This window comes from Fringilla coelebs (assembly GCF_963513975.1).
Source record: "Fringilla coelebs genome assembly, chromosome: 6".
Classification (NCBI taxonomy): Eukaryota; Metazoa; Chordata; class Aves; order Passeriformes; family Fringillidae; genus Fringilla; species Fringilla coelebs.
Window position 1 is genome coordinate 34,693,637 of NC_140034.1, and position 15,608 is coordinate 34,709,244.

The window sequence follows — 15,608 nt, forward strand, 5'->3', positions numbered from 1 at the left end:
CATTTGCCATCAGCATACACCACATGACTGCCCTTCACAGCTTGATTCAGTGCCATGAAGCATATACTATTGTCCAAGGGAAAAAAACAGAAGGCAGGGCAATGATCACCCTTCATCAATAGGGCTGTTTCTCCAGGATGGGCTTCCCCAGTATGGGACAAATCAGCAGCAAAGTGTTTTGTTCACATATAGAGTGCTGCATCTGTAAAAAATTGCATCTGTGGGAAATTGCATTTCTGCCCAGCAGGAAATGTCCTTACATAATCAGCTGGGGCTCTGTACTGAGACAGGACAGCTTAAGCCTTACCAAACTATGCAGTCTTATACAGCTGTACAGCCCCAAAATAATCCTTGTTTAGTGTCTGACACTTTACCAAGTGTCTCTCTATTTAGTTTTTTTTTATTCCAAGTCATAACAAGATTTGGATTTCAGGAAGGGTAGGTTAAATGAGTTTTCTTGCCTTTGTAAATCTACTATCAGACCTGTGGTGAAATCAATATCTTCCAGATTTTAGCTCCAGGATTACTGGAGTATATTTTCAATCCAAATTATCCATCTATTCAACTCACTGTTGTTTTTCCTTCCTAAAAAGGGAAGTTGAGTGGAGAGGAACATTATATGGCTAATGACTTACTAGCCTTTCAGATGAAACCTTGGACTCTCTTCTGGGCAGAATAATTGATCACTTCAAACTGATTCTTGGGTGAATATCAAGGACACAGAAGCAGTAGCCTGAATTTCTCTGTTGCTCTTGGGTTTTCTACTTTCTCATCCATACTGGCTTTTATGGCAGATCAAATGTCTCTTCTGTCTTTGAACATTTATAAAAGTAGACATAGAATGCTGCATTAATCCCATATTTCTCTTTCTATATTAATTTTATTTTTTAAATGCACGTTTGTCTCTTTCATAGTTCTCTTTAATCAAATTTATTCAGCGCAATTTACAAAATTTCTAAAGCCTCCCAGTACAGAATAAGCAATCTTGCTAATAAGGTCAAGCATAGCTTATTCTTCTAACTACTCTGCATTTTTTAGTACTGGTATTTTTAAGCCTAGAACTATGATGAAAACAGTCAAATAACTGTACAACTTTATGAAGGAAAGCAACAGCCCAATGAGAGATTAACCTAGGCTGATCCTCATAAGCAATCCATACTTACTTAAAAACCAATGGGTTAAGAATTAAATGAAGTGTGGATACTGCAATCATTGGGTAGTTAGTTGACAGGACATGCAATCAGAAAATCAAGTAGAGGCACATTCAATGAGTAATTCTAAAAAATTTATATTAATACAGATATTTTCATTTTGGAGGAAAATAGTCCATTTTGATCCTATTCAGTCTCCTCAACATAAGGAAATCTTTATTTCCTGAGCTGCCATGACACTCCTGCTCAGGGCTAAAAAATTATTGTGACAGGTGTGCATAGACAAGTGGGTCCATAAGGACTGCTCATCTCACTCTCCTCAGGGCAATATCATTAATGTAAGCTGTGCATGACAGCTTATGGGGAAAGAAATACCTTTCAAACAGCCTACCAATGCAATGACAGTGTGTTGCAGGAACCACTAAATAAATTTTCTGCAATGAACTCCTCAGTGAGCTTCGATTAAATAGGGATAGTACTAATCTCTACATGTCCACACTTGAGACCTTACATTGGCAATATTACGTGGACCAACTAAATGAGTTTGAAAATCTTTCACACATCAAGATCCATTAGAATTTCTCTTCTCTTTGTAGGATGAAGCAATGATGTTTCCTCACTCAACGTTCATTTAAGCTCTCAGTGTACACAAAGTTATACTGATGCCACACAATGCTGGCCACCTTCTATCACTGCAGTGTCCTGGAGGATGAGGCCTGGCCTGGAAAGCTGTCTGGATGGGGAACAGAACCATTTTTGTAACAAAATTTGAAAGATGAGAACCTCACGTAAACTGCAGGGCTGATGCTACTGGGATCGCACACAGATGGTAAGTCTGTGACCACACTGCCTGAGGCTTTGTGCTCACCAGACCTCACAAATTTGTTTGTAGGAAATCTGGGAATGCACATCCTCAGGAAAACCCCATATGCTGCAGAAAAATGTTGGAGATACAGCAAGAAGCATTCCTCTTTCGTAGTTTCTCTTCCTTTTTCTCATAAGCAAATCGCCCATATATGTGGTAAATGAGCTTAACCATCTCCGCACAGCTTTAACTCAAATGGTTTATTTGAGCACTTTAGATAGAAGTATCCTTGTGCTCAGAAATGGATGTGTCTCTAGGATGAAGTGAGCTGTGCATTGCAGAACCCTCAGCATATTAGGAGACAGAGAGAGAAAAGCAAGCAGAATAACTACATCCAACTGGAAAACAAGTACAAATGCATTTACACTGAAATTTGACCCAGGTCCTGCAGTTTACCCTTCAAACTCAATAACAGCACAGGCATGTTAAAGGTCAGGACCATAAAACGCCTTTGTCTCACCTCTCTTCCAAGGATAGCACAGCTATCTGAGCTGCAGGGCCTGCCAGTCTGCCGATAGAGTGGCTAAGTGCTCTCTTAGGGGACAGTACCATTTACTGTATCGTCAGCCACACTTTCTGAAATAGCCTGTTTCTCCTCAGAGGCCACTATAATCAGCATCAACAACTTGCAGGAACTTTTGAGACCAGACAGGAAAACAGCACAAACTCTCTCTTTGACATCAGCCCAATCACGTATGCCTAGCACAGCAAGAGCCTTCCAAGAGGCCAGGGTTTGGTACTCCTGAGGAATGACAAAGTTAGTAGGCATTGAACCATTACCTTACTGATGATTGTGTCATGACATAAGACAATGAAAATGGATGGGATATGCAAGACGATTCTTGTAAGCCCTGGTTTTCAAAGACATTGCCAAACTAGGAACTTTCCAGACAACTCTGATTGTTGTGAGATCTTAACTCCTTTGCACACTGCCAGACCAGATATTAAAAAAGCAGACATTTCTCTAGTAGGTCTGCTTGCTCTGTAAAATTACTGCCCATAATTTTCCTCTTGCAGTTCAGCTGAAGTTGGGAATAGCTGCGTCTCACACAAGTAAGCAATTAGAAGCACAGGCATTTCCATTTGCACCCTTGTGTCATTTTTAATCTCGTAACAAAAGACTAAGCCACAAAACTAAGAGAGAGATGGTTTTTCCAGCTTAGAGGTAGTTAGATGCACTTTTGATGTGTGCCTTTATGATACCATGGAAGAATTCAGCTGTATGTGCAAGTTAAACCCAAGGGTGCTGGTGCGAGCTCTTCAGGTAATGGCCAAGTAATGATAAATATGCACTTATCTTGGAATGCAGTTGCAATCACTCCTTGATCCTGAAGATGTAAGCATGGTGTAAAGATTAGGCAACAGTCCTAATGTGGAAACACAAACTGAGCATGCTTTACTACTTGTGACCATTGGACGGTGTTTCTCTTCAGAGTACCAGCAATTCAAAGTTCATGGGCAGTGAGTACATTTTAGGATTCTTTTTTGTGTTGATCAGTAATTCAGTTTCCAGTTACACTCACATACTGTCTCATTAGACTGAAACCCAAGTGACTTATTTTGTACAGATCTGTACACCAAATGTCACCTGGTCACTCTTGGAGTTAAGTGATCTTTACTAACATTGAACTATGTGCCATTTACCTGGGCAGTAGGAGGATGCCAGACATGAACAGACCTGCAGTAACTTCTTCTATGAAGTCTCTTACTCCCCACTAATGCTGCTCAATATGCAGTCTTTCAGCATTACGGGAATGAGTGCCTTCACCTCCATGGAGGGTTTGAACAGGCACCCTGCCAGGCTGGTGGAACAGCTGATGTGCAGTAACTTGAGCCCATAATGCTCTGGTGTAGCATTAGGCAGTTCTGTAGGTCTTTCTGGGGCAGTAGCAACTGACAGTGGAGCAAGGGTCTGCTTCCTTAGGGTCTCAGAAAAAGCATAGTTCTCAAGTCAGATCTAGGTCACTTCTAACTCAAAAACCTCACAGCACACCCCTTTGCCCAGTGTAGATGTGCCTCCAGAATCAGAACAGCTTTGGATGCTGGAAGATAAGATAGAGGAAGAATGAGGGCTGAAAGATATAGGAGTGCCTGTTTTGTGGTTCTCAATATCTGTCTGATAAGCAAGATCTGGATGTGATTTTTTCCAGATCTACTCTTTTTCACATACAACAGAGGAACCAACCTTGCTGCTGTTTTTTTTGTCCAGCCTGTGTAAAGTGCAAGAGCTACCCAGAACACTGGAGTTCACTTGAGAGATTATAACTGTAGCCTGTAGATGGGATGTCAACAGCTGATTTTAAGAGGCTAAAAGTGTTTTTCAAACTTTTTCTTTGTTGCAGCATTTCCTTCCAGTATGACTGTTCTACAAATCAGAGTACTCACTTTTAATTAAAGTACAAAAAGAAACACTGAGAATGATGTTAAATTTTTGTGATTTGACCTGTCCTGGGTTCATGGGTAAACCTCTTAGTAAGCAACTTGTTACTGTATTTATGAAAAAGAAGAAAATAATCCAGAATGCTAAAACCAGAATTTGGAACAGTAGTTTTAATTCTGAACAGCTGTTCTGTTTAACCATCCACTTCTTAGTATTGTCAGCAAGCATTTTTTGCGACAAAGATGGTGTTCATATACACACACGTGCAATGGCTTGTCACAGAGACTCTCTTATTTGCTTGCAAACATTTCTGTGGGCTATTCTTCCTTGATTGTATACTACTCCTGGGAGATTCATTGCAGTGCTGATTAACCATTCTCAACCAGGTGGTCAGCAGGCATCAAACAGCCTGCAGAATGAACTGACCCAACACAGAATGCAGACTGTAGAAGGAGATATGCACAATATTCTCTAAGTGTGTTGCATTTGATGGATACTTATACTATAAAGGATCTCATCTTTAAAAAGGAATTTTTGACTGCAACAAATGATATAGAGAGATCAAACAAATTTGTACCAAGGTGTTACCTTCTGTTAAATGTGATTTTATTTCCCTTTCCCCTTTTCCTTGGCTATAACTCCATAAGACAATTTCCCCAACAAAGGATTTCAGAGGCTTCTCTGTTTTTGTTCTCCTGGCCTTTCAGAAGTTCTTTCTCTTCTTTTCCCTGTATGTGGACATAAAAGGCTGCGCTGCAGAGCTTTACATACAGTTTGGAAATAAATAATGGATGATTGACTAAGCTGGTGACAGACTGTAGCAGCAGCAGCAGCTGCTGCATATCCTGGAAGCTTGCTGCAGTTTGGGAATTCTGCAGTTGAATTAAGGCAATGAGGGATCTCTTCTGTTCACAAGGGATTGACACCATTTCCATCACAATAGGAAACAGGTGAGGCTTGTGCTCCCGCAGGAAGGATTTGATGAAACAACTCTCACAGAGTCAGCAGTCCCATCAACATGAATGAATGCACAAGAATTGGACTGAGGCCTTACATGCTATACTACTTTCCAAATTAATACCCGGTTTTCAATATATATAAACTTGCAACCTTTATACTTCCAATTTATAAAAAGCTCACCTAATAGCATAAATGCTACAGTGGATTCCCATCCATCTAGAAGAATCATAGAATGGTTTGGGTTAGAAGGAACCTTAAAGATGACCGTGTTCCAATCTACCTGCCATGTGCATGGAAAACTTCCACTAGCCCAAGCTGCTCAAAGCTCCATGCAGCTTGGCCTTGAACACTCCCAGGAATGTGTTCTCTCTAGAAGCTTCTCTGGGCAACCTGATCTTGTGCCTCACCCCCTCATCAAAGAGAAATGTCTTCTTTATATCCAATAATATCCAATATCCAAATCTACGCTCTTTCAGTTTGAAGCCATCCCCCCATGTCATAACACTCCCTGCCCTTGTTAAAACTCCCTCTCCAACTCTCTTCCAGCCCCCTTTTGGTACTCAAAGGCTACAATAAGGTCCCCCTCTGCAAGCCTTCTTTTCTCCAGGCTGAACAACCCCAACTCCCTCAGCCTGTCTTCATAGGAAAGATTCTCCAGCCCTTCAGTGCCCCACCAGAGCCCAACTGCCCAGCCTCCTCAGCTGTCTCAGGAACCTTTCCAATTTCCTTACAGCAGTATCCTGAAATGCAGAGAATCTGTTCCATATGCCTATAAATTAATTGTCTTATGTGCAGGCAGAAACAATTGTACCTGAAGGAAGGCTGGGACAGCTCACAGATATATAAGATCCAGTATTTTTCACAATATTTACCGTTTCCCCCACATCCTCCAGCCAGGAATAGGACTCCAAAATGACAATTTTCTTCAGGTAACCTGTGAACAGGAAATTATGGTTTAGTGAGTCACAGATCCTAAAATATCCTATGAAGCATGTGACCTCTGCATAATACTACTATTAATAATAATTAAGCAATGCAAGTGTATGCTTTTGGAACATGCTAAGGAAAGCTCAGTGTGGAGGAGGAGAGACAGGCACACTCAGGCAGTTTGGGATACTCATAGCACCTGGGGGTATCCAGATAGACAGGTACACCCCATCTATTACAGAATGGGAGAGATAAGCATGTTCTGCTTCTATGGTCAGAAAATCTCTCACCATTGGGATAAAGACTGGCACAATAGCTAACACTGACCAATACCATGACCTCATCTCATAGCACACAGATAATGACTGCAAACCAGCTTAATTTTATCTGAAAGTATGTATGCTTTATTTCACAGTTCAGTGCATCAATATAATATATAAGCTTATTCTTTCTCATGCTTTCAGGCTCCTGTCATGTTTTCAAGCTGAATATCACTAAAGGTGTTGACCACTGGGCAAGACTGTATGGGGAGTCTAGTGGGCCTGAGACAGCTGAAATCTAGACCTGAACATCACGTCATATGTTAAATGAAATGTAAGGTATCTCTCAAGCAAAATCTTGTCTGACTTGGAAAGGTGACAGCTTCTCATGTTTTCCTCCAAGCACACATTCCTCTTGAAAAGCAAACAAACAAATAAAAATAGTCCCTTATACTGTGGTCAGTTTGGTGACCCTACGTCTGGTCTGATGTTTCCTAAATATTTTAGTACAGCCAACACTACTTAACTGCTCTCCAGGAAGAAGGATCTGGTGGACCAAACTGACCTTTGCTAGTCATCCTGCACATCTTATGGCACGTTTGAATTCTCTGGCTGAGAGATCCAGCTCTCAGCAGAGGGATACTCTTTGCTATCAACAAAGGGTCTAAGTTGGCCAATAAACAGCAACCATTCAGACATTTCTGTTATGGCCTGTTTTGGGATTTACAAGGTTGTGGCATTCATCCTTATAGGCACCAGCAATGTCAGGAAGAGAGTTTCGACATTTCTGCAAGAACTACAAGGTGGAAAACTCATTTGGGTGCTTAGGCAGAATTTGGGACTAAGACACAGTTTGGTATATTCAGTATAGTTCATAAGCAAGGACCACCCAGTTTTATCACTGTTTTGTGACCATTTCTGACCAGATCTGCACCCATAATGCCAGTGGCCACTGCCAAACTCTTCTGTAAGAAAACTTACATTTTTCATAGCTTGTTTCAGACTACCACTGTTGATCAGTAAAGGAAGAAATTGCAAAGATCCCTTAAGCAGAGGGGGTGGAAGAGGAGAAAAAGTCACTTATGTCTCAGTGCCCCCTATGCCATGTAACTCCATGGGCTCAGGCAAATGCTGAAAAAGGGAAGCAACTACTCCCAATGTCACTTTGCTTCATCGCCCTCCAAGAAAACAGTTCCTTCTTCGATAGCTTCTGCAGCTGCTCAGATCTCAGCAATTAATCCTCTGTGGCAATCTCCTTTCCTCTGGCAAAGTCAGCATTCCAGCACAAGAGATATATGTCCTTGTGAATTCTCCCAAGCAGCAATCAATAATGGTACAATGAAACCTCTGAAATTACTTAAACTTACTTTGTGTAATATGACTAGCAGACAGATTAAAACAATGTCCCAACAGGAATTTTCCTTCCTTAATATTTAGGTTCCACACATCAATTCCACTCTAGCTACTGTGACTAATATCCACCACCACCACACCCGCCCCCCAGGATTTCCTGATTTTAGATCACATGTACTTTGAGCAAGATTTGTAAGTAATTTATCTCACTCTTGGCTTGAGGTACCTGAAAATGCTGAGCATCCATTTTCATAAAGTAAGATTTCTTGAAGATGTAGCTAGTAGGGCACCTGGAAATGAAAGCACTTGAAATCATGTAATCACTGCTGAATGCCTTAGCTCTAATTTCGCTTGTGAAAGCATTTTCCCCCCTATCACAATCAGCGTGATGCTATTTGCTTCTCCTTGTGGCTCTGGCTTTTGGATTCAAGTGAGTGTCTGTCCCACACTGTGACCACAACCTCAACAAGGCCCAGAGACTTAGTAGCAGGGACTAACAAGGAATAACAAGGAACTAATTCCTGCTAACAAGGAGTTATCCGGGCACCAGTCCCAGACCTGTGTTAATAACTTTACATGGAGCTATGCCACAGGTATCCCAGTTTGCCCAGCACTGCAACACCATATGCCACCACAGCAGGCTGTACATATCCCAAAGAGAAACTCAAGTCTCCATTTTAAAATGTTCTCATAGTTGCAGAGAGAAACTTGAACACATGGCACTACAGTTGCAGCCTTACTATGTAAGAGTTGCATGGGTAATGGAAAGATGCATCCCAATATATAATTAAGAAAAAAAAATCCATTGTGTTTTTTTTTCATCCATCCTCTAGTTTTTAAGCATGTGGTAAGACCTACAAAATATCTTGGCACAACAATACACCTAAATACATCCAACTGTTCTAATGTTCAATGCAGACATGGTGTTAGGCCTAACAAAACAATGCCTCATGCTCCACACAGTTTTTCTGCTGTTGGTCTGCAACAGGAGAGTCACTCCCCACTGACACCCCCAAACCAGGACATGTTCTAGGCATCAGTGAGCATTGACCCATTTTTCAGCAGCACATAGGAAAATCTGTTTCAGGAAAATCAAAGTCCCTGAGTTACTGGTCCCAGGGCAGTTACTGGTCCTTGGCTTCTGCTGCCCTGATGCAGAGCACACAGATTTCATGGTCTGGCACTTCTTTGCCCAGTGATACGGAGTATACACACCGAAACACTTCGAGGTACCATGAACAGGTGTTGGTGGTGGACGGCCACTGGTGGGATCTGGGAGAGGAGACAGAGTCGGGAAACTGGGATGAGGAGGGGAATGGAAGATGTGGAGTCCCAGCCTGCCGACAGGGAGGCGATACCCTCAGGTACGGGACGGCAAGGCACAGGGGAGCAGAAGAGTCCCGGCTGTGGGGGCTGGAGTGAGCTCAGTCTCAGGGAGAGCAGGACGGCGGGCGGGGGTCTGTGAGGTCAGCCAGTCCTGGGGGCTGAGGGTCCCGACGTACGCTCGCCCCTTGCCGTGCCGGCGCGGTGAGCGGTGAGCGGTGAGCGGAGCCGGCGCATCCCCAGGCCCGGGGCTCCCCACCGCCGCCCCGCGCTGCGCAGGGCGGGGGTCGTAGCGGAGCGGGGGGCGGCGGTGCCCTCGGCGGGCGGCGGGGGCGGGCGGAGGCGGGCGCCCCGCGGGCGGCGGGGCGAGGGAGGAGGAGCGGCGGCCGCCGGAGGATGGGAGCGAGCGGCGGAGCCGCGGAGCGGCGCGGGGGCAAGGCCGGGAGCGCGGCAGCGGGCGCCGCGGCATCGCCCGCGTAGGGCGGCGCGGGAGCCGGGCGGCGCCGCGGCCATGGAGAGGGCGAGCCCGGCGGCGGGTAAGCTGAACGCCGGCGGCCGCGGGGCGGGCGATGGGCACGGCCCCACCGGCGGTGCCCAGCCGCGGGCGGCGGCGGCGGCGGGCATCGCCGAGCCGGGCGAGCTCATCGGACGGGCGCTGGATTTCAAGAGCGAAGGGGCGCAGTGCTACAAGGACAAGAAATTCCGGGAGGCCATCGGCAAGTACCACCGCGCCCTGCTGGAGCTGAAGGCGCTGCTGCTGCTGCTGAGCCAGGAGCCGGCCGGGCAGCGCCCTCCCGCCGCCGCCGCCGCGGCGGGGCTGAGCGAGGAGCAGCGGCAGGCGGTGGAGGCCATCGAGGTTGACTGCTACAACAGCCTGGCAGGTCAGCGGGGCCGCGGGCGGGGGGCGGCGGGTCCCCACCTGCGCCGCGCACACCTCCCTCCCCCTCCGCAGAGCAGCGCTGCCGCCCCGCTCCGCTCGCCGCATCTCCTTCCCTTCCGCTGGCTTCCATTTTCGCGTTCGCGCTCCCGCTGGGCACAGCCGTGTTGCTCCGGGCAGCGCTGGGGAGGGGGCTTACGGCCGCTTCTGGCGCTCGGGCTCTCCCGCCACCCCCAGCCCTTCTCCCGGGCGGCTCCATCTGCCCCCCATGAATCCGTGCCCTCCTCCCCCGGGAGACAGGTGGCAGGGCGGCGGTGCGTGCGTGGGGCGCTCCGGCTGACAGAAATCGTGGTTTGTGAAATGGCCAAGATTGCCTGCTGCGCTGTACCCTCAGCCCGCGATGTCCTTCAGTCCCTTCGCCACAGCTCCGTCCCTGGAGCCTGTAATTAATGGTATTACAGAGAGACGGACTCCAACCACATTTGATGTAAGGAAGCGGAAGGGTTTGGGCGCAACTGCAATACCTCCAAATAGTTCTACCAGATATAAAAAGAATTTTTTGGCTTCTTAGCACTGAAAGTTGAAAGCCAATACAGTCCTGGCTTTTCGCTAGCTTCCAGTCATCACTGTGGTCAGTAGACATTTGATCATGCCTCCCTTTGCTCCTTGCCATCTGTTTAGAAGTGCTGCAGGAAAATGGAGAGGAGTGGTGGGGGGTTTAACTACTTTGTAGTCTGATTCTGAAGTCCTTACAGAAACAGAACTCCTGTTGACTTCAAGAAGCTTTATCCAAACAAGTGCAGGATCAGATGTTATTTTTGGTCCCCAGCAGCACATGGTTTTTTTCTTTCCAAACCTGAAAGCATCTCTACAACAAAAACTTGTGCCTAGGTACAGACAGGGAAGAGACAATTCATAACTTGGACAAGATACACAGAATAACAGCATTAAAAAAGCTCTGCTGTTTTCCAGAAGGATGAAGGGTCACTCATCACCCTTTATATCCTTGGGGGTAAAAAATGGTGCAAATCAGGACAAAGCTTTTGGCTTTCTAGACAGAATTGGTTAGCTTTTTTTCCTGTTCTCTAGTGCTAGAAAAGATGCAGTATAAAGTGAATGGTTTGAAACACCAAGCCAGCATCCTCTCATCATAATGCATGCCAATCTCTTAGATTCAACATGCCTTTTGGGATGTAATGGGGAGCACAATTTAGCTCCTTTTCATCATGTTTCCAAATACTCTTCCTTTGAAAGCCTATTGAAATCTGTAGGTGGAGAGGCAAGTGAGATTTCAGAGCAATACCATAATTGCACAGAAGTAATTTTGTCTCTCTGCAAATTTCTGTTCACAGGTTTATTAAAATTCATTTATTGTATTTTGCAAGGATCATTTAGATGGGCAGGGTTACACAAAGAGCCCACAATACTCTGAACAATACGGCTTGGTGTGTTCCTGGGCTTGAAAAAAGGCTCAGAGGCACTATCTTTGTTAGATACAAATGAGACGTGGTAGGTAGACGGTAAATGAAGTGAGAGAGAAATGGAATTTGCTTCTGAGGCACTTTCTGCCAGTACACAAGTTGCACGTGGTAGAAATGTCTTGACTCCTGCTGATGGAGTTGTCCTGTGTCATTGTCATTGTCCAGCTCTTTTTTACAGTTTCATGTTTGTGCAAGGAATTTTTGTCACTGTTGGTTGTATCTGATCTTGTCAGCAGTAGCAATTGGTGTGAGAAACATTCTCCATCTTTATCCTAGATATGAACAGATTTTTTCCTAAATTTAACCAGTATGAACACAGGAGGAGGTGAATATAATTAACCCTGGACTTACAAGCAGTACTTTTCCTGGGATAACCTCACAGCAGGTCAAGCTGTCATTTTTCACAGGCGGTTGTCACATGTTTTCAGTAGATGGCATGCACAGAGAAGAGAACAGCATTTGTCTCAGAATGCACAGCTTCGTGTGTGTCTGCTGAGCTATCTGCAAGCAGTTTTAAAGAAATGCCCTGCATGCTGGAGAGGGGAGTGTGCAGTTAAACTGGAATTGCAGTGTTTTTATTCCTACCCAAGTCACAGAGCTCCCATTCTAGCAGGAGAATCAGTGAATTTACATTGAAAGAGAAAGGAAGAGAGGAGAGGGAGTTTCCCCAGAAATGTAACAATAATTAGTATATATTTCTAATAGCAGTTTCAAGGCGTGCAGCAGTGAGACTTCATTTTAAGTGTGATGCAGCAGAAGACACCAGTTTCTTTAGACTGTGGGCTCTAGCAGAGGCACCAGCGTGTACTGTTTCAGCTGAAATCAGTGTTACTTGACATAGGGAGCAGAGATGCAGGGAGTTTTGCTTCTGAGCACTGCTGGCTGCCTAGAGCTGTTTCTAAAATAAATAAATCTGTATAGTGCAGAAAGCATAACAGCAGTACATGTTAACTCTGGAGAAGGCAGCTTTTCACTTAGCTCTGAAGTATAGCCGGTAGCATTACCAGCTGTCATCTGAGTGTCCTTATTATCAAGTTCTTTTAGCACCTCCACTTGCTCTGTAAGCCTGGCATTTGAGAAGCCCACCTTGCTTTTGCACTGTCGTTTTTCATGTGGGCACCACACATCCACCTGTCAGAGATGCTTTGCATCACAGCTACAGATGCACACACACCTTGACTTGTTTAGATGCAGCATGAGAGTCAGAGGAGAGCATCAACATAGGTAAATATACACATAGGTGAGAAATAAACCCAGAGGGGATTTTGTGTGATCTCATGGGTAAAGGCTGGGGTTGTTTGGTTTTGGTTTTTTTTAAATCTGACCAAGTGCATGAGTGTGGGCAAATACTAAACGGTTTTCAGTGCCTGTCATTGCCTGCTGAAGGTAAATTTAGGCAGAGATGTGCACACAGATTCTTGTTTAGGTCCACTTGTTTTGTAGAGCACCTTCAACAGGCAATTCTACTGTAAGATGGAGGGGCCAGTTCACATATTTATTAAACCCCCCCAATATTTTGTCTGTTTTCCAAGGTCCGCTGTTGTAGAGCTGCATGGCACACCTACAGCCTAAACTATTTAGCCCATTTCAAAGGATCCCAGATCTGCTGGGTCTTAAGTTCTTGTGATTTTTTTTTTTTAAATTGCTATTTTAAATCAGCCAAGGAGTTTCAGAACTTGCCATTGGCAGAGCAGCTCATGTTTCTTTCGCTAAGCTGCTAGCTGGGCTTCATTTTAAGCTCCAAGAGTTTTGCCTTAAAGGGACTGCCCTTCGCAACTGTGCTGCTGCGTTCTTGCATGGGCCTGCCAATACCCCATCATTTTACCACACGTCATTCTGATGAATGTCATCAGAGGCAAGAGCAGCAGCATGGCCAAGGCTCCCAGAAATTGCTAGGGTAGGCAAAGACAAAAGCCTACCAGCAGCATAGAGCCTTGCGGAATGAATGCAGGGTTGTATAGCAAACAGTCCTTTCTTTATGACTCACTGGCGGTCTCTGACCTTGAGGAAGTCATTTGACCTCTTTTTGCCTCTCTCAGCCCTGTTGAAAAATAAAGAACAAGGACCACAATCTCATCCTGATGGTGCATTCAGCTGAGTTTTCTACAAGTTAGTGGTTTATGTTCTTTTAAAAAGATGGATGTACAAAGAATGCTTATGGAAAAGTAAACTGGCCAGATACACCTCAGGTCTTGATCTCCCACTCGTACAGCATATTTGATCTGGAAGAAGCTCAAATGCTTTATGTACTGCATGCAGATGGGGGTCATTTATCAACTACAAATGCAACCATTAAATGCAATCATTATTTTATGCCACCATTACTGCCTAAAAGTTTACAGGATTAGAAGCACTGTGTCTATTCTGCAGAGAGAAACAAGTCCTAGTCATTCCAAAGCAGCAAAATGCTAAGGGTAAGCACAGTTTTAAGCTTTTCTGGTGAGGGAATGTTGCACTGTGATAAGCAAACCTCTGTTGATTTTCCTAAGCATGCAGAAATTCTAGAGCTAATTCTGGCAGGAGAAATGGAACCAGAGAGAGGTCTGGGGATGACGAGTGGCACTGGGGGATCTGGTTGCTAATCCTCCCTCTCTGTGCTAACCAGCTGTATTATCTTCACCAAATCTTTTGTAAACTCCAGTTTATCCATCTGCATTTTTGATCTCCTGGGAGTACTGTAAAGCTGTTAATTACATGAATGTAAAGTGGATGTAGAGTGTTTATATTCCCATTCAGGTATCTGTAGTTTACTATAGGAGTCTTGGCAGAAGGGCACAAATGCCTGGACAGAGTATTAAAAATTTAGCTCTCCTAGATACTCAGATCTGGAAAATGATGTTTGGCTTCTTACACTGGCAGAAATTTGCACTGGTACCATTCCAATGGCTATGTGAAGGTCATAGTGACAGTCCCACAGAACATGACACTTCTAGCAGCATAGGAACCTTCTAGCCTCCTCAGGCTGGGGTGTAGGTACTACTTGCAATTACCGTTAGTTGCATGGTCTTCTGTGAGTAGTTCTGGTGAGAAATCCAAATACAAATACTTATAATAATGCAATCCAAGTAAAAATGTAACTAAACTTGAGAAAAGCTGGTAAAACTTTCCACTGACCACCCACTAGGAGACGTCAAAAGGAGTTTCTGCTAAAAGCCCATCCAAGTATATAGCCGTTAGCAAGTACAGACTCTACCAGGACACATGGTGCTGTGGGTGTTAAAGCAGTCTTGGATTGTTGCTTGATGTGATGGGTTTTTTTAATGTACTGCATCAACAAAAACACCCTCAAAAACATCCTTAGCCTCTATAAGGATGCCATAGAGTGGGAAAGAGGGGCAGCAGCAAACAGAGCAGCAGGATGTGGTCTGCATTTTCATTTCTTGGCAGAGGGTGTTTCCTGACAGTCTTGTTTTAGATACATCTGACCAGCCTGAAATGCTTGGAAGCTCCTTGTTTTACAGGACTGATGCAATTACTGCTCCAGGCAGGTGCTACTGCAGCAGAGAATAAACACCAATGACTGTGTGTGGTTTTTTAGTGATAGGCCCAAACTCTGACATGTATTTAAGAAAGATGTGGAATTTAAATCTATTGTCATGAATTGCTCTTTAGAAATACTCAGTATTCACTTATTCCTTTTTATTTAGGATAACAAAGATATCCCCTGTTCACAGAGTTTCTTGTGCATTGAAAGGGTGGGATGTAAATACATCCAGATGCCAGGGGGGTGTGAAGGAGGGAAGAGAAAGGATAGCAAGCTGCCACCAACCTTGGTTTAAGTGATACATGTCTGAGTCCATCTCTTGCTGAGGCAGAAGATGTGTTTTTCTCCATATATGTTACTATTTACCCCAAGCATTTTCAAAACTTAAGGCTCTGTGGGTTGCCGGTTTTTTTGCAGCCACTTCTACCACAAGTTTAATTCCCTTTGCATGAGGAAAAGCCTGTCCCAGCTGACCTTGTCAGCATTTGCCTGAAACAGAGAACTGAGAAGATCTAGATCCCCTGGCCAGACTGTCCAGAGGACAGGT

The 15,608-nt window shown here is 44.6% G+C and overlaps 1 protein-coding gene across 1 annotated transcript in view; it reads left to right on the plus strand.

The window, feature by feature from the left end:
- Positions 1-9,609: 9,609 nt before the first annotated feature.
- The window catches only part of TTC9 (tetratricopeptide repeat domain 9), a 28,008-nt gene continuing 22,009 nt past the window's right edge, over positions 9,610-15,608 (plus strand). The window contains exon 1 of the mRNA XM_084207633.1: positions 9,610-10,100. Coding sequence (XP_084063759.1) covers positions 9,731-10,100 — 370 coding nt within the window. The 5' untranslated portion in view covers positions 9,610-9,730. The remainder of the gene's footprint in view (positions 10,101-15,608) is intronic.